Source organism: Taudactylus pleione, unplaced genomic scaffold (genome assembly GCF_031769625.1).
Source record: "Taudactylus pleione unplaced genomic scaffold, aTauple2 ptg000015l, whole genome shotgun sequence".
In the NCBI taxonomy this organism is placed as follows: Eukaryota; Metazoa; Chordata; class Amphibia; order Anura; family Myobatrachidae; genus Taudactylus; species Taudactylus pleione.
The window spans coordinates 12,223,584-12,250,903 of record NW_028284417.1 but is presented as its reverse complement, the minus strand read 5'-3'; the positions used below and the strand labels follow the sequence as shown (position 1 = coordinate 12,250,903).

General features: G+C 43.0%; 1 protein-coding gene across 1 annotated transcript in view; it reads right to left on the bottom strand.

The window, feature by feature from the left end:
* LOC148542122 (dynein axonemal heavy chain 5-like) overlaps window positions 1-25,576 on the bottom strand; it is a 356,598-nt gene extending 331,022 nt beyond the window's left edge. Inside the window, exons 1-10 of the mRNA XM_088471686.1 lie at window positions 25,441-25,576; window positions 21,516-21,670; window positions 20,811-21,056; window positions 19,532-19,683; window positions 19,226-19,399; window positions 18,742-18,946; window positions 15,677-15,885; window positions 13,771-13,973; window positions 8,974-9,098; window positions 8,020-8,146 (exon numbers count right to left, since the gene is read on the bottom strand). Of these exons, the coding sequence (XP_088327812.1) occupies window positions 8,020-8,146; window positions 8,974-9,098; window positions 13,771-13,973; window positions 15,677-15,885; window positions 18,742-18,946; window positions 19,226-19,399; window positions 19,532-19,683; window positions 20,811-21,056; window positions 21,516-21,670; window positions 25,441-25,576 (1,732 nt within the window). The remainder of the gene's footprint in view (window positions 1-8,019; window positions 8,147-8,973; window positions 9,099-13,770; window positions 13,974-15,676; window positions 15,886-18,741; window positions 18,947-19,225; window positions 19,400-19,531; window positions 19,684-20,810; window positions 21,057-21,515; window positions 21,671-25,440) is intronic.
* Between the last annotated feature and the right edge of the window lie 1,744 nt (window positions 25,577-27,320).

Genomic DNA, 27,320 nt, shown 5'->3' with positions numbered 1-27,320 from the left:
AGATTCCACTTCACTAGGCAGGCGATACCTAGACTGTACAGAAACGTCAGAAAAAGTGTCCTCAGTGTCCTGAAAAATGCAGTTGTACCCAATGTCCACTTAACCACGGACATGTGGACAAGTGGAACAGGGCAGACTAAGGACTATATGACTGTGACAGCCCACTGGGTAGATGTATCACCTTACGCAGCAACAACAGCAGCGTCACCAGTAGCAGCATGTCAGAAACGCCAGCTCGTTCCAAGGCAGGCTACGCTGTGTATCACTGGTTTCAGTAAGAGGCACATCGCCGACAACCTCTTAGAGAAACTGAGGGAAATCATTGCCCAGTGGCTTACCCCACTTAGACTCTCCAGGGGATTTGTGATATCTGACAATGCCACCAATATTGTGCGGGCATTACATCTGGGCAAATTCCAGCACATCCCATGTTTTGCTCACACAATAAACTTGGTGGTGCAGAATTTTCTGAAAAGCGACAGGGGCGTGCAGGAGACACTTTGGGTGGCCTGAAAAATTTCTGCCCACTTTCGCCATTCAGCGACTGCGTGCCGAAGACTGGAGCGCCAGCAAACACTCTTGAACCTGCCCCGCCATCACCTGAAGCAAGAGGTTGTGACGCGGTGGAACTCAACCCTCTATATGCTTCAGAGGATGGAGGAGCAGCAAAAGGCCATTCAAGCCTATACATCCACCTATGACATAGGCAAAGGAGGGGGTATGCACCTGACTCAAGCGCAATGGAGAATGATTTCCGTGTTGTGCAAGGTTCTCCAGCCCTTCGAACTTGCCACACGTGAAGTCAGTTCAGACTCTGCCAGCTTGAGTCAGGTCATTCCCCTCATCAGGCTTTTGCAGAAGCAGCTGGAGAAAGTGAAGGAGGAGCTAAGACGGAGCGATTCCGCTCGGCATGTGGGACTTGCGGATGAAGCCCTTCATTCGCTTTGCCAGGATTCCAGGGTGGTCAATCTGTTGAAATCAGACCACTACATTTTGGCCACCGTGCTCGATCCTAGGTTTAAAGCCTATGTGGTGTCTCTCTTTCTGGCCAACACAAGCCTGCAGAGGTGCAAAGACCTGCTGGTGAAAACACTGTCAGCTGAAGCGGAATGTGACACGTCAACAGCTCCTTCTTCATTTTCTCCCGCAACTGGGGCTGCCAGGAAAAAACGTAGGTATCCTAAGCAACCCGCTGGCGGTGATGCAGGGCAGGCAGGACCAAGTTTGGACATCTGGTCTGGACTGAAGGACCTGGCAACAATTTCTGACATGTCTACTGTCACTGCATATGATACTGTCACCATTGACAGAATGGTGGAGGATTACATTGGTGACAGCATCCAAGTAGGCATGTCAGACAGTCCGTACCTGTACTGGCAGGAAAAAGAGGCAATTTGGAGGCCCCTGTACAAACTGGCTCTATTTTACCTGAGTTGCCCCCCCTCCAGTGTGTACTCCGAAAGAGTGTTTAGTGCAGCCGGGAACCTTGTCAGCGAAAGACGTAGGAGGCTGCTTCCACAAAATGTGGAGAAGATGATGTTCATAAAAATGAATTACCAACTCTTCCAGGGAGACCAGCCTCCAGAACATACAGAGGGACCTGTGGTGGTGCATTCCAGCGGGGACGAGTTAATAGTCTGTGAGGATGAGGATGTACACAACACTGAAGAGGGTGAGGAATCGGTGGATGAGGAGGATGAGGATGACATCTTGCCTCCGTAGAACCAGTTTGTGCAGGGACAGATTAATTGCCAGCTTGTTTTGTGGGGACCCAAACGAACCAATCATTTCAGCCACAGTCATGTGGCAGACCCTGGCGCTGAAATGATTGGTTTGTTAAAGTGTGCATGTCCTGTTTATACAACATAAGGGTGGGTGGGAGGGCCCAAGGACAATTCCATCTTGCACCTCTTTTTTTTCTTTGCATTATGTACTGTTTGGGGCCTAGTTTTTCAAACTGCCATCCTGTCTGCCACTGCAGTGCCACTCCTAGATGGGCCACGTGTTTGTGCCGCCCACTCGTGTCGCTTAGCATAGCCTTTTAGACATGAAAACACTATTGTGAGGTGTGAGGTGTTCAGAATAGACTGGAAATGAGTGGAAATTAAGGTTATTGAGGTTAATAATAGCATAGGAGCAGAAAAACCAACACATTCTGTGATTTTAGCTGTTTTTATTCTTTTTTTTTTTTTAAATACAGATCCAAAATGCAAAACCCAGAACCCAAAACACGGAAGGGTGGTTTTGGCAAAACCAATCCAGATCCAAAACCAAAACACAAAACACGAAAAGTGGCCGGTGCACACCCCTAGTTATGATAACGATATCGTTATTATTCAAATCACTCTTTTAAATTGATACGTGTATCCGCACCATTAGACTCCGCACCAGTGTATTTGCTTGTGCCAATTTCACCTGTTTGCATTGATGATCTATGTGCATGTGTGTACTCTGATACACTCGCTGCCTATTTTTGAACTCCATCTACTCCGTGTATTTCATTGCACGCTATGCGCTGTTCCCACATTACCAACATATCCGTGCCTCTCACTGCACAGTGGGCTTGATTCAGACCAGCTCGCGAGTGCTATGCGCTCGCAAGCGGGTCGATGGTGGCCCAGTGCGCATGCGCATGGAGGAGCCGGCTCCGTCGTGCGCATGCGCGAGACCCGGATAGCGACGGGCAAACAGTCGCTCTGGGTCTCGTACCAAAGGGGGCATGCTGTCGATGTTGAGTGACAGCACGCCCCCTTTGGTGGGCTGGCCGGGGGAGTGGCTGCCCAAATGGCGTTCCCATGGGGCATCACGAGTGATGTCAGTGGGAGAGATTTCGGCTCTGTTTGAGCCAAAATCTCTCTGGGGCTTGCGGCAATGAGACCCTACCACAAGGGTCTTGTCGCAAGCCCGATGGTCGCGGTGGTCTTGACCAACGCGACCATCTTCCTGGCCGCTCGCTATAGCTGTGGGTGGTCACACACAGCTATGCGAGCGGCCAGGAGGCCGCTCTAAAAAACAAGAAGGTCGGCCCTGATTCAGAGTGAGCGCTCTGTCAGAGCGTCCGGCTCTGAATCAGGGCCAGTATGCACGCTATGCACTGCTCCAAACATTTCCTACACAGCCTCTCATTGCATGCTATGCTCTGTTCCCACAGTGCCAACACATTTGTGTATCTAATTGCACGCTACAGGCTGTTCCCACAATCCCAACACATCCGTGACTCTCATTGCACGCTACGCGCTGTTGAAACAGTGGAAACACCTTTGTGTATCTCATTGAATGCCACCGGCTGTTCCAACAGCTCCAACACCTTATTACACGCTGTACAAACAGTGGTAACAATCTGTGCCTCTGATTGCACACTGGGCCTGATTCAGACCCGTTCGCACGCAGCCATCAGCAGCCAAAGTATGCAAATCCCGCGAACGCTAGCAAGACATTAGCACACCCACTATGTCTTGCCGTGCGATCGCGGTATGTTTTTAGACACCCACCAGCCTGACACAAGACACCCACTTTCCCTTAGTAACATACGTCATCTCCAGGAAGTGTATTAAACAATCGGTAACATCGGACCCATACGCAGCACTTGTGGCTGACCATACCCTACCGCAAGCACTGCGAGTGCTGCAGTGTGTAATTCAGCCATGTGACGTGTACGCTGATGATGTGTCTTAATTATGCACACCCCTGAAACGATGTTCAGATGCACAGACACGCCTGCGTTCGCACCAACACCCCCCCCATTACCATCGACCACCCCCTGTCACCACCCACAAACAGCTCGTCCTGTCACTCATGCTTGCGGGGTGTCTGTGTACAGGGTGCGAACGCTTCCCAATTGCATGGACTAGTTCGCGCACGCGCACTGCATCTTGTATGCATGCGCAGATTGCAAACATTGGTAGGCTACGTGCGAATGGGTCTGAATCAGGTCCACTATGCGCTGTACAAACAGAGCCAACGCATTTGTGCACCTTTTTGCATGCTACCAAACTCCCACACTCTGGGTACTCAACTGTACCTACGGCTTTTGTGTTTCCTGTATTAATCACCTCAGGGTATGGAACAGCTAGATCCCCTTCCGTAGATTGACCATGACGTCATCAGCCAGTGTCCAACGTCATTCCCTACCATCCAAGTGGGCATAGAGGGGGAATATAACCATGTAGCGAGCCACCGTGCCCGAAGCGTGGCGAGCAAAGCCATCCTGCGAGGGGTTAACTTTCTTTTTTTGGCTGACTGTGTGGGCAGGAAACTATACTTCCGCCCTCAGTGCACGTGCCTAAAAGTGATGTTGCCTACAGGGGCGCCGAGAGGGGGGGGAGCGGGTACAGTTTACCCGGGCCTGGGCTTCCTGAGGGGTCTGGCGCCGCCCCCCCCTCACTTCCTCCCTCCCTCCCTCTGTAGCAGCCCAGCACACGCTGTAGCAGCCACAGCAATCTCCTATGCCTGAAGGGGGGAGCGATCACACTGATCGCGCCCCCCACTGGTTTTGCGCCAGGCTGAGGAGCTCACAGCGCCCGCTTCGCGGTGCTGCAAAACACTTTTTTTTGGGGGGGGCATGGCCACGCCTTCTGAAATTAGGCCATGCCCCCTCTTTACCAGGGCCCATCGTGGCTCTCTACGCCCCTGGTTGCCTATAGCAACCAATCAGATTCTAGCTATTACCTTCTAGAAGGTTCTAGTTAAATGTTAAGTAGAATCTGATTGGTTGCTAGGGGCAAAATCACCTTTAAAACTCACTTCTAACAACTCTCACTTTAGTAAATTTACCCCCTATACTGTCTTCAGTGAGTTCCTCCATTGAAACAAAATCCAAAAGCAACACAGTTACTCCTGTTTGTGGATCCAAAACATTGGGGAGGTAACTACATTGTGCAGCGCACTGCTGTGAGAGGCCTGCTTTATGTACTTCTGGTTAGTGTACAATTCTTAAAACATGTTATATAATAAATATTCCCAAAATTAGAAACCGTGGATGTGCCTCCTTTCTTTAGTTTGATGTTAGTGTATTATCCAGATGGCGTAGATCGTGTCATTTTAAAGGGAAAGCTGCAGACTACAAATTCCAAATTCCATTTTATAGAAGTGGAAGAATTGGACTATACGGAAAAAGCTACTCAATTATAATATGGACCTTGAATAATATAAGTAAAGTTTGTATATAGCCTTTTACATATCCACTAGATAAACATATGGGGAAACTTTAAAAAGTATGTTTTAAAGACAAAATAATGATACATAGTATTCTAGGCACTACTGAACAATATGTTTCCAAAGAAATGAGGCTAGCCTAGTTTTAACTGTGCAATCAACTTTGTATGTTAAACCATTAGACAGAACAAATAAATTCCCACCAAATAATGTATTTATTTATATATTGATGATTTATTTCCACAAATATGCATAGTGGTCTATATTTATATTGAAAATAATAGAGATGTTTTTATTTTTTATGAGTAGAATATAGTATTATCTCTCCAGCCCCTGGTAACTTGTCTGTAATAAATATTGCTTTTCTGTGTACAAGAAAGAAATTGCTCACTGGCAGACAGAGGAGGTTCCTGTACACATTGGGGGTCATTCAGACCTGCTCGCAAGCGGGTCGATGTTCCTCCAATGCGCATGCGCACGACGGAGGGAGCTCCGTCGTGCGAATACGCGAGACACAGACAACGTCAGCCAAGCTGTCGCTCCGGGTCTCGCACCAAAGGGGGCGTGCTGTCGATGTTAATTGACAGCACGCCCGCTTTGGTGGGCGTGCCGGGGGCGTGGCTGCCAGACGGAGGCGTTCCCATGGGAACGCCTACCGTCTGGGTCCGGCCCCACTGACATCAGTAGTGATGTCAGTGGGAGTGATTTTGGCTCTGATAGAGCCAAAATCACTCCTGGGCTTGCGGCAGCGAGACCCTACCGCAGGGTCTCCGTTGCAAGCCTGATGGTCGCGATGGTCTTGACCATCGCGACCATCTTTTTGGCCGCTCGCATATGCTGTGGGTGGTCACCCACAGCTATGCGAGCGGCCAGGAGGCCGCTCCATTTCCATGTAGGAGGGCACTGATTCAGAGCGAGCGCTCTGGTCAGAGCGTCCGCCTCTGAATCAGGCCCATTGATCGATGTGTCTGAAGGATAATGGTTGGAAATGAATAATGATCATTACAAGGCAGAATCTCAATAGAAATAACAAGAAGATGCTCTCTGATAAAAATAAAAGTATACTAACAAACATGGATTCTAAGTCAATACATAAATAAATGAACATAAATCAGGCACGTTTATTTGAGCTACCCTGAGCTATGAACAATTTTTGTGATTAAGTTACTGAGAATATATAGGCTAAATTAGTGCACAAGTGCCACATAATGATAATGAGACCCATCTATCGTTTCCGACTTATGGAATCAAGTGGGTGGAGTGTTTTCTTGTAGCCTGCATCATTGGAAGATGGGCAGACACGGGTGATTGTCCAAGATCATGGGAGACACCCAAGCATATAATGGGGTGAGGAGACTAGTGCTCTGGACAGAAACCATGCCTACTAGTTACTTGCCAAGTATACCCTCGTTACACTGAGCTCTTTATGCTGCAAGCGAAAGTGATGTGTGCTTCATTCAGTAGGGCAAGTCCTGGGACAATCTACCCTGTAACCAAAAGCAAGGGTATTTGTTCACTGTTCACCAAACCATCTTTACCTTTATTTTGGTCCTTGAACAATTTACCTTACTCACTTTGTCACAAAAGCCCGATATTAGTACAATTATTATTTTTCTCAATCTAGAATAATCCTGTTACAACAATCTATAAACATCCTGGTTCTTAGAAAAAAGACATACTTCTCTGCCAAGCTGCTGTCTTGTCTCTTTATGACCCTCCTTAAATCAAGCTGCTTGATCTTAACACTATAACATACTTAGGGGTCTATTTATCAAGCAGTGAAAAGTGTGGAGAAGTGGACCAGTGGAGAAGTTGCCCATAGCAACCAATCAGCTCCTACCTATTTTTTTATAGACTGTACTTGATAAATGTTACTTCAAAGCTGATTGGTTGCTATGGGCAACTTATCCACTGGTCCACTTCTCCACACTTTTCACTGCTTGATAAATAGACCCCTCACTCTCTTCCTACTTGTCCTGGCTTCCACACGCTACACTCCACAGAGACAGTTGCACTTGCAAAAAAGTCACACTGACTTTATGATTGCCACATATTACGGCTATTTCTCATTACTCTTTCTCGTGCTTGTGACATGTTGGACCAGACTACTGTTACAGACCATCCATTATCTTGGCCTCCATATTGGATATTTCTGACATATTATATTGTCTTACTAATTTCCTGCCTAACATGTCTTTCTCTGGAACTTTCTTCTCCTCATTCCCTTTTATTGGGGTGTGGAGGTCTTGCCACTATCCTTCAAATATTTTCTAAAGATCTAGAGAGGCCTGTCATCTTCTCCATGATCCCTTTTCAAGGTTATCTTACATCCCCATATAGGGTTAATTTTGTAACAGATCCTACACAGTGTGTCCTACGTAACATAGCCTCCAACTAAATACATTAGCCAGTTTGTAAATGTAAGTTACTTTGCATATGTATGACAATAAGAGGGCAATTAAATTAGGAATGTGTAGTGTGGACAATTCCCGTACATACCGTAGGCATAATTGGTGCATTTTATATTAAATCCCATGGATCTGTGATCTAAAATACATGATGTAGAGGTGATATATGGGCAATTTAGGGGCGATATAGCGTGCCACTGCCAGTTTTCCAATACCATCACAAATGCACATCGATGGCATCATCCATGCATTGCTCCTAATTGACTTGACCCATATCTGTTATCACCCTAACTTCATAATGCTACATAACATGTAAGTAAACTTAGAAAGGGATAGTAACAATAAGCAGATCTGTATAGAAATATATAGGCAAATATCATCTGTGCTGAAACAGCAGACTGCAGTGTAAAGGATCACAAAGTAAAAGAGTTTCGCAGTACATTCTCTGTATCCAAACCTGTTAGCTTGGATTCTTCAGGCAAAGCGACATCACATAAACTTCCTGGCTCACTATCATCATCTTCAATGAGGTCCTCCTGGGCAGGTTTTCTCAGCCCTTCAGTCAGCTTGGATAATATTTTGTACTATGAAAATGAAGCACAATTATCCATTGGCCATTATTGACAAACCCTTCATTTAAATAGTTGACCACTTTAGGATAACATGCGTTCCTTTCCTTCTTGGCTATGTAGCAGTTTTGGTGGGACCCAGTCCGAGATCTTTACCGTTATTTATACTTAATGATTTCTTGTAATCTGTAATATTTCTGGTGTAAGATGTATAAGATGTACAACAGGTACTTGGTGAATGTGGCACCTAAGTTAACTAATGATATGGATGATATGAGTTGTCCTAAGATAGATAACCCTATTAAGGCGTTCAGTAAAATAATTATCACAATACAATAAGACTATGAAATGTCATAACAAAAAATAGTGATCTTAAAAACTTAAAATATCTGATACAATTTCATCTGATTCCATGTCAACATCACTTGTAACGTCTCACTATAGAGCTAAATTGCTGGGTTTCCTGCATAAGGGAAAACAGAACCACAGTGTTATAGCCATAAGCACCATCAACAAACAGGCAACTACCCTTAAAACAAGCTGCCCACTTTGCTGTTTAATAAAAAGAACATTAAACATTGTGTATAACTTTCTGCGCACATATTTGGCAATGTCCCGGTTCACACTTGGAGAAAAGGACAACAAGCTTATGATCAGTAGAAAGTGATATGTCACTTTTCACACATAAAGGGCACCAAAACATCATAAGTTATTGATATTATTTTGATAACTTAAGAACAACATGTAAGGAAAAACTGATCATATAAAGTCTCACTATCACAACATCCATCATCATAACCAGCAACCACTTTTGGTAAAAAATAAATTATTTGACTCTTTACCTCTTGCAGCTTATCCATTATGTCCAATGTTTGCTTCAGCTTGACCCTCAGTGCTTCCAAGTGATACATAATTGTGTCATCATCTGTTATAGCCACACTGTTGCTTTGGTAATCATGCTGTTGATCTAAGGTATTATTTGGCAAAGCATTAAAACATTAAATAGTATGGAGCTTGAACACTGTAATGCATCAAATGCCATAAAAAGTAATAAAAAATAGATTGGTCTTGGTGGTCAATGATTGGCTTTAATGTAATTTAGCACTGTGAATGTTTTTTTTCATTTGTGTATTGTTTAGAATGAATGACAAACCTATCATCCCAGCTGTTTTGCAAATGTTAAAGTGTTAAGTGCCATTTAAGGTACTTTTTTGTTTTAAACGCTACGTAATGAGACTCATATTTGTTTGGTGAAGCCAGACAGTGGCAGGAGGATTAAAGATAATGAAGTTCTGCTCTCAGGACTTAATTCAGCTGTGGGCACGATAAAGCAGCTGCAGGAAATATCTATAGGAAGCAAATGTCTCCTGACAGCAAATGCGACCGAGTGCAGTGTTCATAGATGCTGCATCGGATCACTTGCGCGACCTTCGGTTGCCATGGCGGCAGCACCAGCCAGTCTGAGTAAGCTTCAGTTTACTCAGGCTGGCAGCTTGCGAGACCAGAACATCTGCATCCACCATTGCAGACCCTGGCCTCTGCACTCCCGGAAAACAGGGCGTCAAGCCCTCATTTCGGGAACACAGACCATGTACACCCCTTACCCCCCCAAACACTGCAGCATGCCAATAATTCTGCAGCTTGGGGATCTGCGAGTGAGAGTGCAGGACTTGTTCTACACACAAGCAGAAAGTGTGCTGCGCATGTGCGGATCCCAAACAATTGGATTGGTATGTAAACCATTGGGTTTTACATACTAAACTGAATCAGGCCCTTAATGCACTAAAGGACAGCATGCAAGGAATTGAGTTGTGCTCATCTCATGAAAAAACACATACACCTGGTCACACACAGTTTAAATGTGAGGTACAAATACATCACTGACCTGAAAACAAATACAAAAGGTACTGACACCCTAGTGAAATATGCCCATGCTCAGAAAAGTATTATATGGGTACTTCTGTAATATCCCCAATATTTGAGGTAATTCGGCTGCCGCACAGCATTGCATTTTTCTGTTCATGCCAAGCAGAGAAACTGGATGATGCACCAGCAGAGTGGGGAGCCAGTCATCAGTCAGCTGGAGACAGTTGATAGAAGAGAAGTGGCAGTAGGTGAGTGGCAGATGGTCTAAGGAAAGTGTGAGGATTAGAACTGCTGTGGCAGCCATCTTGTGAGGTGGAGACTGTCACGACCAGGGGTTCTCGGCATGCCGGCCGGCAGGTATTACCTGTGAGGAAGCTATGGCGAGGGGCGTCTGGTGGTGGCACTGGTTTCTGATGGGGTGCTTTGGCTGCGCATAGTCCTGTGTGGGCACTGTCACTCTGGTCTGGTTAGGCCTGGTGGTGCTTCCATTCCACTCTGGCATGGGCGCCGCCATCTTGCCTCCTGTCATGTGACCTAGTCGCCCTATCCTGGTGTGTCACATGCTCTCTCTGGCCAGTCACAGTCTGGCACTAGGGATTTAAGGGAGTGCAGAGCTTCTTTTCATTGCCAGTGCAACGCGTTTCTCAGTGAGAGAGTTCCTGTGTTTTCACCTGTCTGTTGGGATCATTGCCTAGCCTGCTTCTCCCTGCCTGTTCCAGCCCCCTGGATTCTCCTGCCTCCTCCATTGCCTCTCCCTTGCCTGAGTACCTGCATCAGCTGTTACCCTGCACCCTGCCTCCACTTGCCTTCTCCCTGCAAATTCAATTCAGCTTGCAAATTCACTTCAGCCTGCAAATCATTTCTGCCTCACAAAACCTGGATTACTGGACTACTTTCTGTTATCACTACCTGGACTTTTTCCCATTGCTTCACTACAGTTCCCCAAGTGCACTTTAGTGCTATACCCAGACTTTTTGTTTTGCCGCTCTTTAAAAACTCCACGTTTATTTTTAAATCAGCTTCAGTGTCTGCTCCTTTTACCACCCCGGGCCCACAACAAACTAGAACCTCACAGAGACATCAGGGCAGAGTAAAGACAATTTAAGATTAGTGTGACAGAGACTTTCAGAAAAGCCACTGGGGTGTCAGTGGGAAGCAGAGCTGAGATAATAGAAATAAACATGGTTCAGAGATCAGGACTTCCACTCATCATCACTGCTGTACCTGAATTTGGAGGTAGAGTCTGACCCTGAGAAAACAGATCATTTGGGTGAGAACGTTCCAGCTGTTAAATACAGTGGGGCAGATGTCTGAAGCTCTGGGAAGTGATAAAGTGGAGAGTGATAAAATGACCAACCAATCAGCTCCCAACTGTCATTTTCAAACACAGCCTGTAACATGACAGTTGAGAGCTGAGGGGTTGGTCATTTATCACTCTGCACTTTATCACTTTCCAGAGCTTCATACATCTGCCCCAGTGTCTGCTAATCACACACAAAGCGTTATATACTCCTGCAAGATATGTTGTCAGACTTGCACCAAGTTCTATTGCTGTGACTGACTAGTAAGACTCAAAAATCATAGGAAACAATTAGCTACTGAAAGAAACCCTTTTGTGATGAAGGAGGACTGTATCTCTATGCTAGCCAATGTACAAAGGCCTCATCATGCACTGACCAGCTGCAAAGTCTTTATAAAATAACTGAGCTATAACCCCGTTACCTGTAAGCTCCCTGTTTATTGTTATTCATGTTTTGAGTATGTGTGACCTATCTACTTTCCTGTCAGAGTTAGTGTGCGCTGTGAGTCTCACTGTTAATAATAAGTGATATTATTTGCTATTAGTGCTATAGTTTATTGGAGACTGATAGATATTGCATTTATTTTTAATACATTAGGACGCATCTGTTATTTGTATCTTAGGAGTATTTATCTCTATTGAACTAAAGTGTGTTTATGCATATTATTACAAGTTTTATTACATATGTACTGTATATAGTATCATTATCCGTGAATAGTTGAGCTGCGCTGATTTTACAGACATCCTGGTTGCAGAATAAATACCACAGTTCTTTCACATACCACCGGAATCTCCTTTGTGTCTGTCCGCTATGTAGTCAGGAAGCCGGTAGTCGAAATGCCAACCGCCGACTTCTCGACTGTGAAATCCCGGCATGGGACTAATGATAGGCATCTAAATCACGACGCCTATCATCAGCCCCATGCCGAAATCCTGACGCCCGGCACACCGTACATAGATAAGCGGGGCTTCGGGACCTGTTAGCCTCGGGGGGGGTGTGTGTTAGGTTTAGGGACTTAGGGTTAGGCACCCCCCCCCTCCCTGGAGGGTTAGGATTAGGCATGGGGAAGGGGGGGTTAGAGTCAACACCCCCTGGCGAGGTTCGGGTTAGGCACCCCCCCCGGGAGGGTTAGGTTTAGGGAGCAGGTAGGGGGTGTTAGGTTTATGCACCCATGAGGGGAGGTTAGGGTTAGGCACTAGGGGGGGAGGTTGGGGTAAGGCGCCCCTAAGGGAGGGTTAGGGAGGGGAGAGGGGAGGGTTAGGATACCTACTAGGTGCCGTCGGGATCTTCATCTGTCGGACTTCCGTCGTCAGTATTTCATCCACAGGGCTTAGGTCCGCCGGTATGTCATACCGATTCCGTCTGTCCTGGGTACTGTCCTTACCTCTCTGCCAGGGTGTGGTGCAGCAAGAGAGTGTCTCAGGTGAGAAGCTAACCAAGAACCAGGTACTTCCAAATTGTATTCAATACACCCATTATACCCCCTCCACTCCAGAGTACCACACCTCCATGATGGAAAGCTGTTCCCTAATATAGATTATATTTATATGATGTCAAGAAGGAGGTGTGTAATAGCATGAGACTGTAGGCCATCTGACTTCAAAGGTCTGTATAATGTATGGTAGCTGGTGTATAATTCCTTATAGTACATTAATTTTCTAAAGAACACTGAAGTGACAGATAAATACATTTACATATTAGCAAATTAGTAACATGGCTTTACATTATTAGTAGTATTATTATTACTATTATTATTATTATTATTATTATTATTATTATTATTATAGTGTGAATCTCAATTCCTGAACTATTCTGCAACTGCTGATATTAAATGTAGTTTAATGAACTGAAGAGTCACAAGATTAACAAATATTTATAAGCTATTGAAGAGGATTTTATTGTATACGCTGGGATGTATAAAGAGAAAAAAGCCCTGTCTATACGTGGAACATAAACAATCTTGCAAGGATGCACATACAGCTGACATGCTGTACATTACATCTAGGCTAACTGCCAGAACAAGGTCCCATTACTTAGGCGTTTCTCCCAGTACAACAATGACATCATTGCGATCAAGCTCTGAATTTAACTTGGCATGTTTTATTCACACACACTAACTTGACCATTTTCCCTGTCACATTCTAGTCTTGCAATTAGTGTGATTTCCTTTGTCTCTTTATTCGCTGTCTGTCATTATTATAATACACCAGCTCTATGTAAATGTAGAGTCATAATTAGATGTTCAGATTCACACACTCACAAGGCAGAAAGATAACTGGAGGTTCACAGAGGAACACATCAAAGAGCACTCTTATGTTACATTACAAGGTAAGGCATGGTCAACATTAAAAAAAAAAAATTGACAGAAAGAAATAGAAGAGATATCTTAGCAGCATTTCCAGCACTAAAAACAATTGCATTTTGTAAATGGAAATGTCACTACAATACCGAGAAATGAGAAAGAATAAATACCGGAGCTGGATGTTATGGATGATGGCATCTTCAGATTAGCCTTATTAGTTTTCATAGTTTGAACAGATGACAATTTCCCACCGGCAGTAGAAATGGAACTTAGAGATGGATATCTTTGAAGTCCATGTGTTCCTAATAACCATTCACGTAAATGACGTAACTCCTCCTGAAAACAGGTGTGTACTGCCAGGCACGCTTGTATTCTGCATTGATGGGAAATACAGTATTGAGAATATAGTGGCTACAACATGGGCTACAACTTTTGACCATCTAGTACCTGCAGAACCACGGTCTGCCTCAAAACTACAGGTTTTAGAGCTATGGCCTAGCATAATATTACTCTAGAAAGTCATGAAACAATGTAAGGTTTTGCACTATACATACATAATGTGTTCAGTCACTAAAGGATGCATAAGATACTATACAGTTACATAGCTTGATATTCATAGTCTTTCCCTCTCAGTTCCACAGATAAACACAACAAAGAAATTATGTGAAACGTGCTTACTACAGTATATTATGCATAGCCCAACAGTGTGCAAACAGTAATTATAGCAGCACTGGGCTTATTGTGCATTCAAGAACACATGATTTACAATTTTCCAGTAACCAAATTGTATTTACATTGCTACAAAATGTAAGGTCAAGGACAGATCTGTACCTATATCCATTCATGTGACTGCTATGGGACCCATAAACATAGGAGGTCCCAACCCAGAGAAAAGCATGCACTAAGGATTCCGTCCTGCATATTATTTTGCACGCAACAGTCTTTGGTATAGTGTATAACAGGAATGTGTGTCACATTTTGAAAAAAACCCTGCAAGAGGGGAGAAACATGTCAAGGTGTTCTCTGGACTGCTTTTCCAACTCTTGACCATACTACACTGTTGTATTCCATCTGCGGAACCATTGTTTGGTGATTTGCATTACCTGCATATTAATTACCCACCAGTGTTTCTGAGACACACTGACGGACATTGATGAGCCTGTTTGTGCGGACAATCATTTCTGCTATCTGTTGCCTCCGCTGGACAGGGGGATTCCACACAGAGGCAGACTGTCCAGCCTTCACCCCTTGCGTCCTGATCAGGAGTCGCTGAGGAGCGAATGGCTCACTATCCTCCACGACTTCCCTGCTTGTCAGTCATTGGAGCTACACACAGTCCCACAGTTAGCCGCCGGAGTGGCGCTGGTCACAGGGACCAACATCACACCTACTTGTTTCTATTTGTCTGGGAGTCCTTGGAGCTTTGAGTCCACTGGTACAGGTGAGATACTGGACTGCGGGTTTTGGTCTGGAGACCCCCCGCTATTATATTCACCAGACCAAGACTTTTGTTAAATCCACGGCTCCTTAATTTAGGAAGTCACTATACCCTATGTCAGGTTTCAACAGAGTGACTACACCTACTTTAAAGATTGATATCATTCTGGTTGCCAATAGCAACATATGCTGATTACCATCAAGGCTCTACATAGAGTTTAAAACATCTATCTTTTTTCCTATGATATATTGGAAACAGTATGTGTTTAGATTATTAATGTAACATTTAATTTATTTTTTCATTCAATGTGTAATGTTTATATGTTTTCAATAAAATAATAATATATTTATAATTTCACAGCCTATGTTTTATATATAGTGATTAGCGCAGACACCTTATTTGTATTTTTTTGTTCCTTTTTGAGGGTGATTTGCAGGTATCCCTCTGGTGTCAGCAGCAAGACTCTATATTAGACAACACCTGAGTGATTAGCGCACCAGTTTTTCTTTCTCACATTTACTAATGACTTAGTATAGCGCAGATCCCAATACTAGGTGTGACTTTAGCCAAGGATATGTGTGAGTCATTTAAGTTCTTGTGTTTTTACATTGGATGGTAGTTTCTCCTACACTACTTACCGTTCATAAAAAGTACTGTTGCTCTTTGACATCTTTGTTTTGTATTTCTCTTTTTTAGGGATCTTTTCTTCCCCTGCACCAAGAATATGTTCTTCTTTATCTGTTATAAGGTGTTGTCTTATTATGTCCCAGAGCCTGTCTTCTGATCCTGCTGCTCTGATGCTGTCTTTCAGGAAAGTTCTGCAGTTCTGAGCCAATTGGTTTGATACCTGGTACAAACAAAATTGCAATAAAGTCTGCTCCACATTGGTTTTATATTATTTTGGCATAACTTTTCTCCAAACCTTTTTGCCATGAAGATGTTACTCTTCTCTAAAGGGGATGGAATATGCTTTATAGTATAGAGCCAAAGAACACTGTAATGTGAGAGAATGCCACTATGTGCAGCCACAGAGCACTAGAAAAGGGACAAGCTGGCAAACAGAGGCATTTGTGGTTTTGGGTTTGGGTACAGGATGCCGCGGCTCAGGATCCCGGCAGTCAGAATCCTGATGCTGGCAACCCGACAGAGTTAGGATACCAACACCTGTCGGTAAGTACCCTAACCCTAATGCTAAACCCAACCCTCCCTCCCTGCAGCCTAAACCTAGCCCCCCCACAGCCTAAACCTAACCCCTCTCCGCAGCCTAACCCTATCCTCCCCCTAGTGTCTAACCCTCCCCCTAGTGCCTAACACCTAACCCCAATATTTAGCGTCAGGATGCTGTCGCCGAGATTCTCACACCCGGAATAAAAATTACATCCCTAGCTTTGCACATGCTCCCAAATATTGTATGTCGCTCCTGACCTCTCCGGAAGATTGGGCAAGTCTCCTTGAGCCGTCCACCACCACGGCTATTGCCATCCACTTCCCGAGTGAAGTGGGTGGTACAGATGGATGATGATGCAATTCGCGTTGAATCGCATTATCATGGCCCCGTCCCCACTTTACAGTGCCAGTAATCGCAGGATTGTCTAGTGGGGTGCGGGCCACAATGACGCAATTGCATCACTACGCCCACAGCAGGAGGAGGCAGCCTAAAGGTAGGCAAGTATGGTGCAGGGCAGTGAGGCAGACGCAGAGAAGCAGAGCTGAAGAGTGGTGTGAGGTGCTGCAGGTCTGTGAGTCAAAACTGGGCAAGTAACGACGCTGAGATGGTGCCAAGTGCCAGGGTCACTGAATTCCTGCAAATAAAGTGCTGGGAACCACATCAAAAGTGCTGGCAGTGTGTATGAGAGATATGGAGAGGCAGTGTGTCAGTGCTGGGAACCGCAGCAAAGCTCTTTGGAGTCTGTGTGAGCTAAATTGATAAAGGGAGATGTCCCTACTAAAAGTGTATTGCAATATTGAGTAACTATAATACCAGCAAGAGATATCTCTCTCTCTCTCTCTCTCTCTCTCTCTCTCTCACTCTCGTAATTGGAAAACATTTTTTTATATAGTTATAGCTAGAGAGGTGCGACAGAAGTTAGAAGAAAGAAGCTTATTTAACTATTAAAGAGGATTATTGACTATTTTATACCTCATTGCTAACTACTGTTTTGTATCTGTCATAATTAATTTGTGTTGAATTGACTATCATTTGTATGGTGAGCATTAATTTCTCCTTTGTGACCTCCCCTGGACTCACATCTTCTTACAACCCCTTTAATAAATCTACTAGATCAGAGGTTTCCAAACTCCGCCATTACAGTCCACGTTTTAAGGATATCCATGCTTGAACACAGGTAACTTAAGTAGTACTGGAGTCAATTTAATGTAACCATCTGGACTAGATTATTATATTGATCAAGGCTGTCATGCTATGTCATTGTACTGTGTGTATGGGGCTAGCCTCTCTGCTGCAGCTTGAGGTGGATATGCTCATGGAGTTGTTGCTACAGAAGAAGGAAGATCCACTGGAGCTGCCGTATCAACTATAAGGTACAATCTAAACCTAACTTATCTGTGCCCACACCAACACCCGGGATGCCACACATGTGCAAAGGCTTATAAACACAGAACAGGTTTTAAGCTGTTTTTGTGAAGTGTTAACCAAGAGGATGACAGGTGTAGCATTGGAGTTATACAGAAACAATTTCCTATCATTGAATGTTGGAAACTGTGTGATAATAAACAGCTTAATATTTGGAATAAAGTAAAGCAGAAGATAAGGGTAATTTAACATCACTAAACAGAGGTTGAAGAGTGAATGGTAATGTGGTTGGATATTAGGGAAAGGTCTAATTTTCAATATGAAGATGGTGAGAAAGTAACTAATTTAAAGGAAGACTGACTTTGACATAACTGGATGAATTAGAGGCCATTTGTACATCACTCTGCAGCTAGTATCATGATCAATAAGAGCTGACCAGGATGAAGCGAAGGAAGATCCATGACAGTTTATAAAATGTGTACAGTCAGTAATGACAAGTCTAATGCTACAATTTGCATGGACATATTTATATGTGCAATAGTATCACTGTAGCCCACTTTGACCTGATTAAGATGTGTTACAGAACCCCCTTACACACTTCACCTTCCTAATTACATTTTAATATAATGCATTTTCCATGTAATTTTACTAAGCGTTAGAAAATGAAGTTAGAGTGTGAATAACGTGACAGACCTGACACTCTCTGCTCTCTCTTCTATTGGTTTCATTTGTTCACTGATAACCTCCTGTAGAGGCCATTACTGAAACTCTATTATGTTTTACTAACTGGTCAGTAAAGACTTTAAAGATCTAAAGCTGCTTGTGGCTAGCACTTTTGGAATGTACGCAACACATTGGTCACATAAACTGAAAAAAAACCTATGCTTGTGACCATGGGCGTAACTACCATAGGTACAAGGGGTGCAGCTGCTACGGGGCCCAGACCTGAGGGGGGCCCATCTTCCTTGTCAAAGTTACATGCGTTATATACATTTTTCACCATTGGGTGGTACATGGGGGGTTTATAATACCTAGTTACGCCCCTGCTTGTGGCAAAGCTGAGATAATCAGTAAGTTGAAGCTACATAAATAATTACAATGTGGTTTTACTTTGGGGGTGAAAGCTCTACTTTAAAGCACAAACCCAGATTGTGATAGAGCTGCTCTTACCTTAGTGAGCAGAAGTCCCAGATACCCAGTCTTCCAGAAGAAACGTGACATGCTCTCCATTTGTTGGATACCACTGAAGAAGCCTGGTAGAATAGTGGTAATTAGGTTCGATGGGTCATTATCTTTGGCCAAAGCATCCAGATGACGGTACAGTGCTTCCAAGTACCTAACACGATCCTTGGTAGCATTTGTTGCCTCTGTAATACTAAGCAGTATACAATAATATAAAACAGTTAAATACTGATCTTAATTATGGTAATTATTTGAACTTCATAGGCACAAATCTCTCTTGGTTGAAGTCTCGTTTCTCACTGCTACTTGCCATTACTGTTGAAAAATACACGGAAACTGTCTCTGTATTGCATATGTAGTCTTTCTTTTAGCTATCTCATGGAACTTTATGTGGCCCATTATAAACAAAAATCCCTTACCTCAGAGGACTGTGTGGGTGCCATGAGGACAGAGTTTGGGACCACTGCCTTACCTGATATCCACAGCTTTCCATCTCTTCAGCAGTCGGGATTTGGCATAAATCAGGATACCAATGACAGACTTGCACTCTTTTCCTCTTAATTGCTCAGTAATCAATCCCAAGATTCTTTGTCTTCGGTGCCAACGTTCAAGCTCAGTCAGGGGAGTAGTTGTAATATCTAAAACTCTAAAAACAATGAGATTCAGGTTATTTGGGTAAAATATATAATGGACCATAATGACTTGTAACATTTAACTGTATTCTTAGATAGCTACAGAGAATTAATGCTGCCCCTTGTCTAATATAAAGAGAACTTACCTTTCATCCACAGCTTCCTTCAAAACTTGATCAATGGTTTTTATCCAGGAAGAAACCAAGTCTTCATTTTCACTGACAATCTCTGAATCCAGAATGGCAGATCTCTGTTGTAGAAAGTCAGGACTAATGATTTTCTGTGGTCTCTTCAAAATCTGTACCAAATAAGAAAACTGTAAACACCATGCAAGTATAAGGGCGGTAAAAGAAAAATAAACTTATATGGGCTTCATTTATCAACGAGTTTTATCACTCAAAACAAGTGATAAAACTCGCTGTGTATGATATATGGTGCTCCACCCAATCAGCTCCCAACTGTCATTTTTCAAACAGATGACAGTTGGGAGCTGATTGGGTGGAGCACCATTATCATACACAGTGAGTTTTATCACTATATATATATATATATATATATATATATATATTAATTAGTGTAATAGCATGTATGCATGTGTTTTGGTTTCGCTGCACCAAGTACATAGGTCGCAGCCCCCAATACTTAGGTGTGAATTGAGTGCTGCGAGTCATTCTCGCAGCGAATTCACTCTGTGAATTTCGGTTGCAATTAAATTGCAAACTCGCAAGAAGAATTTCGTGTTTTTTTGTGTGCAGCCAACTGAGCAGGTGAAAATGTAGGAAAATCTTTATCTTAAGGAAAAAATGTCGGGACACAGTGCAGAACCTCTGGTACACCCCTCCCAATGAATAATCATGCACTTGGAGGGGCTTAAATAGCATTATTTGGCCAATAAAGACATATCAGTTTTCAAGTGAATTTCTCTAAAAAGCTCAATAATACAGTATGTTATATGATGTGAGACAGGTATGTAGAGGTGCATTGTAAAGGGATCCGTCCCAAGCTGACTGCACATCGGAGTTATTCCGGTTGCCACATGCATGACTTGATGGCTGCATATGTGTAGTTGTGGGCCGGGTCCTATATTGCTCTGGAAACACATCTTACATTGTTGAGATATCATTAATAAGGAATGCTATTTTTCAGGGCTACACTGCAAAGTATGGTAAATAGACCCCTGAGAAATGATTCAGCAATTACAAGCAAAGAACTGGTACTGTGAAGGTGGTCCATGATACAGTAACAGAGACATTGCCAGTATAGAAACTCACATAGACAGATCTTTATGTCATGCTCTGTTTAAACACAATGTGTAGTTGTGTATACTGCACATCTGAAAGATCCTGTCACTTTTAATTTTCAGTAAATACAACAAAAGACTATAAAATGAAGTAAACATAACTTTATGCTGCTATTTGTACTTACGGTTGTGTGCTGCTTTTCTATATTGGCTAAGGTAGCTGCTTCTTCAATAGCTACAACATATTTTTCCAGACCTGAGAGAAAATGAGCAACACTCTCCTGACTGCAGGATCCCCAGTCTTTCTGAGCACGGAGAATTGGGATACACAGTTCATTTAGTAAACATTTAAGACTCTCCACTGGGTTTTCCTTTATCTCGCCACAGAATATTTCTCTCTCCATTAGAGCAGCGTCAACATCATGCTTTGTCTGAATAAAAAATACATTGTTAGCAATAGTCACATAACTATATGGCCTAGAATACATAGATTAAGAATAGTGTCTGTATTCATATCCTATAAATCATACTGCGTATTCTCCTGGAATATCCAGGAGACTCCAAAATTTCCAGGGGAGTAGACAAACCTCATGCATCCCATCCACTCCTGTAGTGATGTTGGTTGGGCAGGGCCGTGATTGCACGATTCACAGTGCCACGCCTCCAACAGTTGCCCCTACGACCTTCCCCTCTAGGATTTCCCAAACTAGAGCACTACAAAGTCGCTAAGTATGCTATATATGCTCTTAACTTAGCTAACATTATCAGAAATACTACTTATAAAATAACAGATTTTTATATATGGTTTTTCATTGTATTTTGGATTTAACGGACACATAATTCAGTCTACTTTTTAGATGACAGAAGTGACAACAATTGCTAATGCCTACCTCTGAGCGTAGAAAGTAAAGCACTGTGGGGAAAGGTGTTTTCCAGGTTACATTTTCCAAACTTTGGAGATCTGATTTGACATGAAATTGCCAAGATGTGGGATTTGCTTTGTCATTATCTTCAATTAAAAAAAAGAGGAGTTGATGTCCGTCAGCTGAATGGAATAAAAATAAACATTTGTATTACAGAAATATCTAAAATATTTTTTTTGTTGTTTAAACACTACTGAACTTTAGTGCTGTTTACATTGTCCTGTGATGTGGTTTTCTGCCTTTATTTCAATACAAAGACCACTGATACATTTTTTTTTATGAATGAGAGGCTGTGCCGACTGGCTGCTGGCTGCTGGCTTTCTGGTAACAGGTTTATAACTAATTTAATAATAGGAAACCTTAGTTTTGGCCCCTCCCTAAAGGACGAGTCACAAAGGCATTCAGTATGAAATCCCGGCTGCCGCATGGCCGGCAGTTCGATTCCCAGCAGCGGCAGCCCGACAAAAGAGCAGAGCCCGGCAGCGGAAGCCCGACAGCTCTGGAAATCCTGATCGTCCCTAAGGTAAGTAAAAACTAACCTAACCAACCCCCCTAACCCCAACCCTCCATAGGGGTGCCTAACCCTAACCTTCCCCCAAGTGCCTAACCCTAACCTCCCCCCTCTAAGTGTCTAACTCTAACCCCCCCTTCCCCGCTGCCTAAACCTAAGTCCCCCCCAGGGGTGCCTAAGCCTCCCTCCCCCTAGCCTAACCCTAACCCTCCCGAGGGGGTGCCTAACCCTAAGTCCCCCCGGGTGCCCTAAACCTAACCCTCCCCCCCGCGGCTGTCTGCTCGTGGTGCCCGGCATCCCTTCGATCGGGATGCCGGGCGCCTGTCTCCCGGCATCGAGAAAATGACAGGCGTCTAGATTTTAGACGTCTGTCATTTAACCCTAGCCGGGATTGAGGATTTGGGAAGCTGGCGGGCAGTATTGCGGCCGCCGGCTTCCTAAACGTATCCCGTCACAAAGTAAAGTAGTACGGCCGTTTCCGAAGGTTAGGCTTTTTATTTTAAGACAGTGATTTTGAATCTGGCAGTTTTACTTGTGGTTTTGGTTTTAGTTAATATGGCGGATTGAAGCCCACACATAGAACTAGAAAACACATTGTAGTAATCCCCCTCCCTCCTCATGTTCTAGGATTCCTTTGCATGGCAGTAGTTATAGAACCACTCTGAACTGTATCAAGTCATGAAGTTTATTTATGAAAAAAGCTAATTTTCTAATTTGTTTATTTTCTGCAATTTTTACTGGCTTTTTTAAAACAGGCATTTAAATAAAGGCAATACCCATTGGGTTTTGCATTAACAAAATTTGTATGTTAAAAATCTCCAATAAAATCTCCGCAAATTACTGATTTTGAAAAACCACTATTTTATAATTAAATTCCCATATTTATTTTATGTTAGTTACCTACTGTTACATTGCATACAAAGTGCTGAGAATAATGTACAGTTACTGGAGTACTTTCTGCAAGATCTCCTTGATAAAACCATTTGACATCTTTCTGGTAAAATAAAATTGTGACACAGAACAGATTTCTCATATTTGTAAAATTAGTTGTGGTTATTAAGCTGCTACCAATGCAGTGACCATACCTGAGATAAATGATAATGTCACATACTATATGGCAGTCAGTTCATGCGGATACTTTTCTGAGATTGAGCAGGGCCGCAACTAAGGGGTCAACCCAAGTGCCGGATTTGAGGAGCCGCTGTGCCGACACCTGGGCTGGATTAAGGGGGGCACAGGGGGCAAGCACCCAAGGCCCCCCTGTCTTAGAGGGCCCACCACCACCTGACACAGACCGGATCTGATCCACAGTGCAGGTGCAGCCAGCAGCCACTTTCACAGCATTCACAGCCACCACCAGTGCCACAGAGCAGTGCTGGGCTGCTGGGTTAGACCAATGGAATGCAAAGTTCCATTGAGAGAGAAATGTGCAGTGGAGCCAGTGCAGTGTCACATACATCAGAGTCTGTCTGTCTGTCTGTCTGAGTATCAGAGAAAAAAGTATGACAGACTGTATTGAATTTTTTTTTTTTTACTGTGTGGCATAATGTGTAAGGGGCAGTACTGTGTGGCATAATGTGTAAGGGGAATTACTGTGTGGCATAATGTAATAAAGGGCATTACTGTGTCACGAAACCACACACCCTTTTCGGAAGCGCGCACAGAAGAACGCCCTCTTCGTTTTTTGTTTTATTTTGGAGGTGGGTGCCAAATTACTGCCTTGCTCTGGATGACAAAAATCCTAGTTTCTGGACTGAGTGAATTTATGCTAAATAAACCGGCTTATTCTAATTCTGCATCAGTCCTTGAGTGATTACCAGTTTTTTCACCACTATGGAAACAGTGGAAAAATCTGTGATAATTTGCTAATATGAATGAATAAAATCATCACTTTTCATCTCTGTGAAGTTGAAAAATAACCTGTGTATGTTTCAATACACTAAGATGCACTGATTTGCATTGAACTATACAATTAGAAATGTATTTCACTATGACATGGCTTCAAAGTAATGTTACACCAGTTGGCTAGGATACAATGTATCTACAAATGACAGAAGAATTAGGTAATAATCTCACCCACTGCTGTCAAGCCCTCTATGTCCCTAAACTTCATTTACAATCTACATTTTAATAAAGTGAGTCAAGACCAGAGGGAGATGACATAGACAGATGGAGTAATGCTGGAACCTTGAGTCTGCCAAGTACACATAAGAAAACATATGTGCATACTGGCTACCTGGTTACCGGGCCAGGTTAAGGTTTTAGGGGGCCCCAGGGCAACTAACTTGTAGGAGCCCTACCAATTAAATTGTCAATATGATCTGCTTTATTAGAAAGTATATGTAAATACTCCCAGCACCCCAAATGTAGTGGTGCAGTGCCCTCAGTTCACTTTATGCCACACGGAAATCCCAGTTCACATAGCTACATCACCAACATGGGGGGCATAAGTGGGGGCTCCCCTATATTTGGCGGGCCAGGGCAAGCTCCCCAACTGCCCTGTTGTTATCCAGCACTGTTGGCAGCTGGTCATCATCATACTGTCATGATGATGGGCTTATTTTTATGTGGAGGCCCGGAGCTGTAATCCCATCCACCCCATTGTTAATCAGGCACTGTTGGTTGCATCTAAGGAATACTGGTTATACAGTGCCCTGTGAGGCTATATGGACTGGTGGCATAATAGGCTACATGGAGCTTGGACATGGAATACACCTCTTAGCTGCTTATTTGATCATATTGATATAGCTTGGTGCTAGTAAGGAACTGCTATGATATAATGACAAGCTAATTCTGGTGATGCAATAGTATCATAACACAGTACCATACAATAGCGAATGCATTTCACACTGTGTGGTGCACTCTTTGTATCATTTGTCTCTGTAATGTCTATCTTTTAAGCACTACATTAACTTTGCAGAAAGCGGTGCTATAGTAGACATTTGTCAGCGTGATTTGAACGCCACGCTATGTAATGTAGGGAGATACTAAGTGATTCCTGGTTATTCTTGGCTAAAGTTACTTTCAACCATCTCAAAATAAAAACTGTTCAAGTTGGCAGATCTGTATTACATTGTTCTTCTTGCTTTTTGCAAAAACTCATCAGGAGTATATTTAAAATGGGTACATTTTCAGAGACAAATCAACAATCAGTAAAGTGAATATTTTTAACCAGTTATAGCATAAATAGGTCTGCTCCATAGTACACATATCTCAGCTTAGCTACAATGTGGTTCTTCTCTGCAGGTATAATACAACCAAACAGTCACATAATAGCATATGATGTCATGTAGTATATTCTCTATACCCTTTACCTGCAGTGACATGAATATCACCATATCACCATCTCTACAAATCATTCCCGCTGTAAGATGTACTAACCTTGGAGAAACCTGTTGATTAGCTGAAGATTGTCAGTTTGTGTAACAAAAGTTTCTAACGCTGACGAGCTGTCCACTTCTCCATTGTGCAGCGTCTGTTGCACTTTGCCTGCGATCCACCAGTGTCTCTCGTCCATTTCTACCTTTTTATTCAACACAACATTAAAAAAGTTGCCTCATGCAAAAAAGTAAAGTATTAGAAGAAAGCAGGACCTATACCAGAGTTTAGTACGGTTGCATCTGTTGTCAAGGCCAACAGTAAACAGTCTCGAACAATGAATATCTCTCTAACCAGTAACCCTTTCATTAACTCCAGGGACAATAACAATAGGGGCTGTGTTTGTAACACCTGACACAAGTACTGTAGTTTGTTGTGGGCTGTGTACACGTAAAACAACTTGTGGCAGTGTAATAAAACAGCAGGACACTCACCATGCTAAATCACATGCACAAAAGCGAAATCACTAATGAGCTGGGCAGCACTTGGGTATACTAACAACATAAGATGCTTGTTAAATGTTATTATTGGAAAGGGGTACAATACGACAAATGTAATCATTATGAGACAAGCTTCTGAAAACAGGAGGGTGGTAAGTGTAAGTCAAACACGTACATGTTTGTGTCACCTTATTTGTTATACAGTCAGAAAGTCCTCATTTCTCATCAGTATACTGTATTTCTGTAAGGACTGAACTGATACAGCATAAAGTAAAAAAAAAAATAATTAATAGCACATTATTTAAATAGAATTTCATCATTTAAAAATAAAAAATAATTTTTACAAAAGTAAAAAATAAAGACGAATCACAGATGGCTACATTTCTTTATCCATGATTGGCCTTGCTCATGGTGGGTTCATATGTGACTTGTGTTGCAGAATCACCTTGTACTGTGGTGTTCACAGCAGATAATGACATGTTTTTCTTTTTCATATGCATTATGTTTCCCAGCTGTGCAATATTTTTTTTAGATGGCATATGTTCCTAATATCCAGGCATTGAATTTCCAGATATAAACCTGGGAATGACTGTATTAAGCTAGTTAACCACTGACATTAAAATGCTGTGTCTAGCTGGCTATACACTAAGGTGACGTCAACTGTTCCCCAACAGGTTCACCATGTTTTTCTTGCTTTCCGGAGTTCGCATCTAAGAATGCTAGTTTTTGTCGGAAAGTCTTACGTTCAGGCTTTTTTGAGCGTACCCTCACCTAGGGTTGGCTTTTGTACGTCCCCATGGTCCAGTGTCCCCCAGATCGGATGAAGGGGAAATTCGGATTTTTGTACACTAGGTGGTTTGCCCTTGGTTTAGGGCTACTTTTGAAGTTGTACTGAAGACCACGGGTTGCAGTGGGGAGGAGTTCAGAGGGGAGGAGCTGCTCCCTTAAAGTTCAACTAGTCTAAATTAAGTGCCAGCTCCCTTCCGTCCCCATAAACCAACTTTCATCCAACCATCCAACTTGTCTGTCCAACTAAAATGGTGCTCCATAATCCTAACCAATTTATTAATCAGACCAGCCAACTCTCTCCAACTTGTGATGTCACAGAAGTAGGTGGACACTGCCTGCTTGTTTCTGCATATTTAAAGCTGTTTAGGCTCGCCGACAGTTCAGGTTTTCGAGATATCCATGGTTGAGCGCAGGTGACTTAATTAGTGCCTTAGTCAATTTGATTTAACCACCTGTGCTCAACCATGGATATCTCTAAAACCTGAACTGTTGGGGAGCCAGTTTTTTGCATATATATATATATATATATATATATATAATATATATATATATATATAAACTTTCTAATGTAAATTTATTTATTTTTTTCAATAAAACAGTAGCAGTGTGTTGGCAGCCAGACAATGCTGGGATCCAGTGGCATCACTAGTGTGG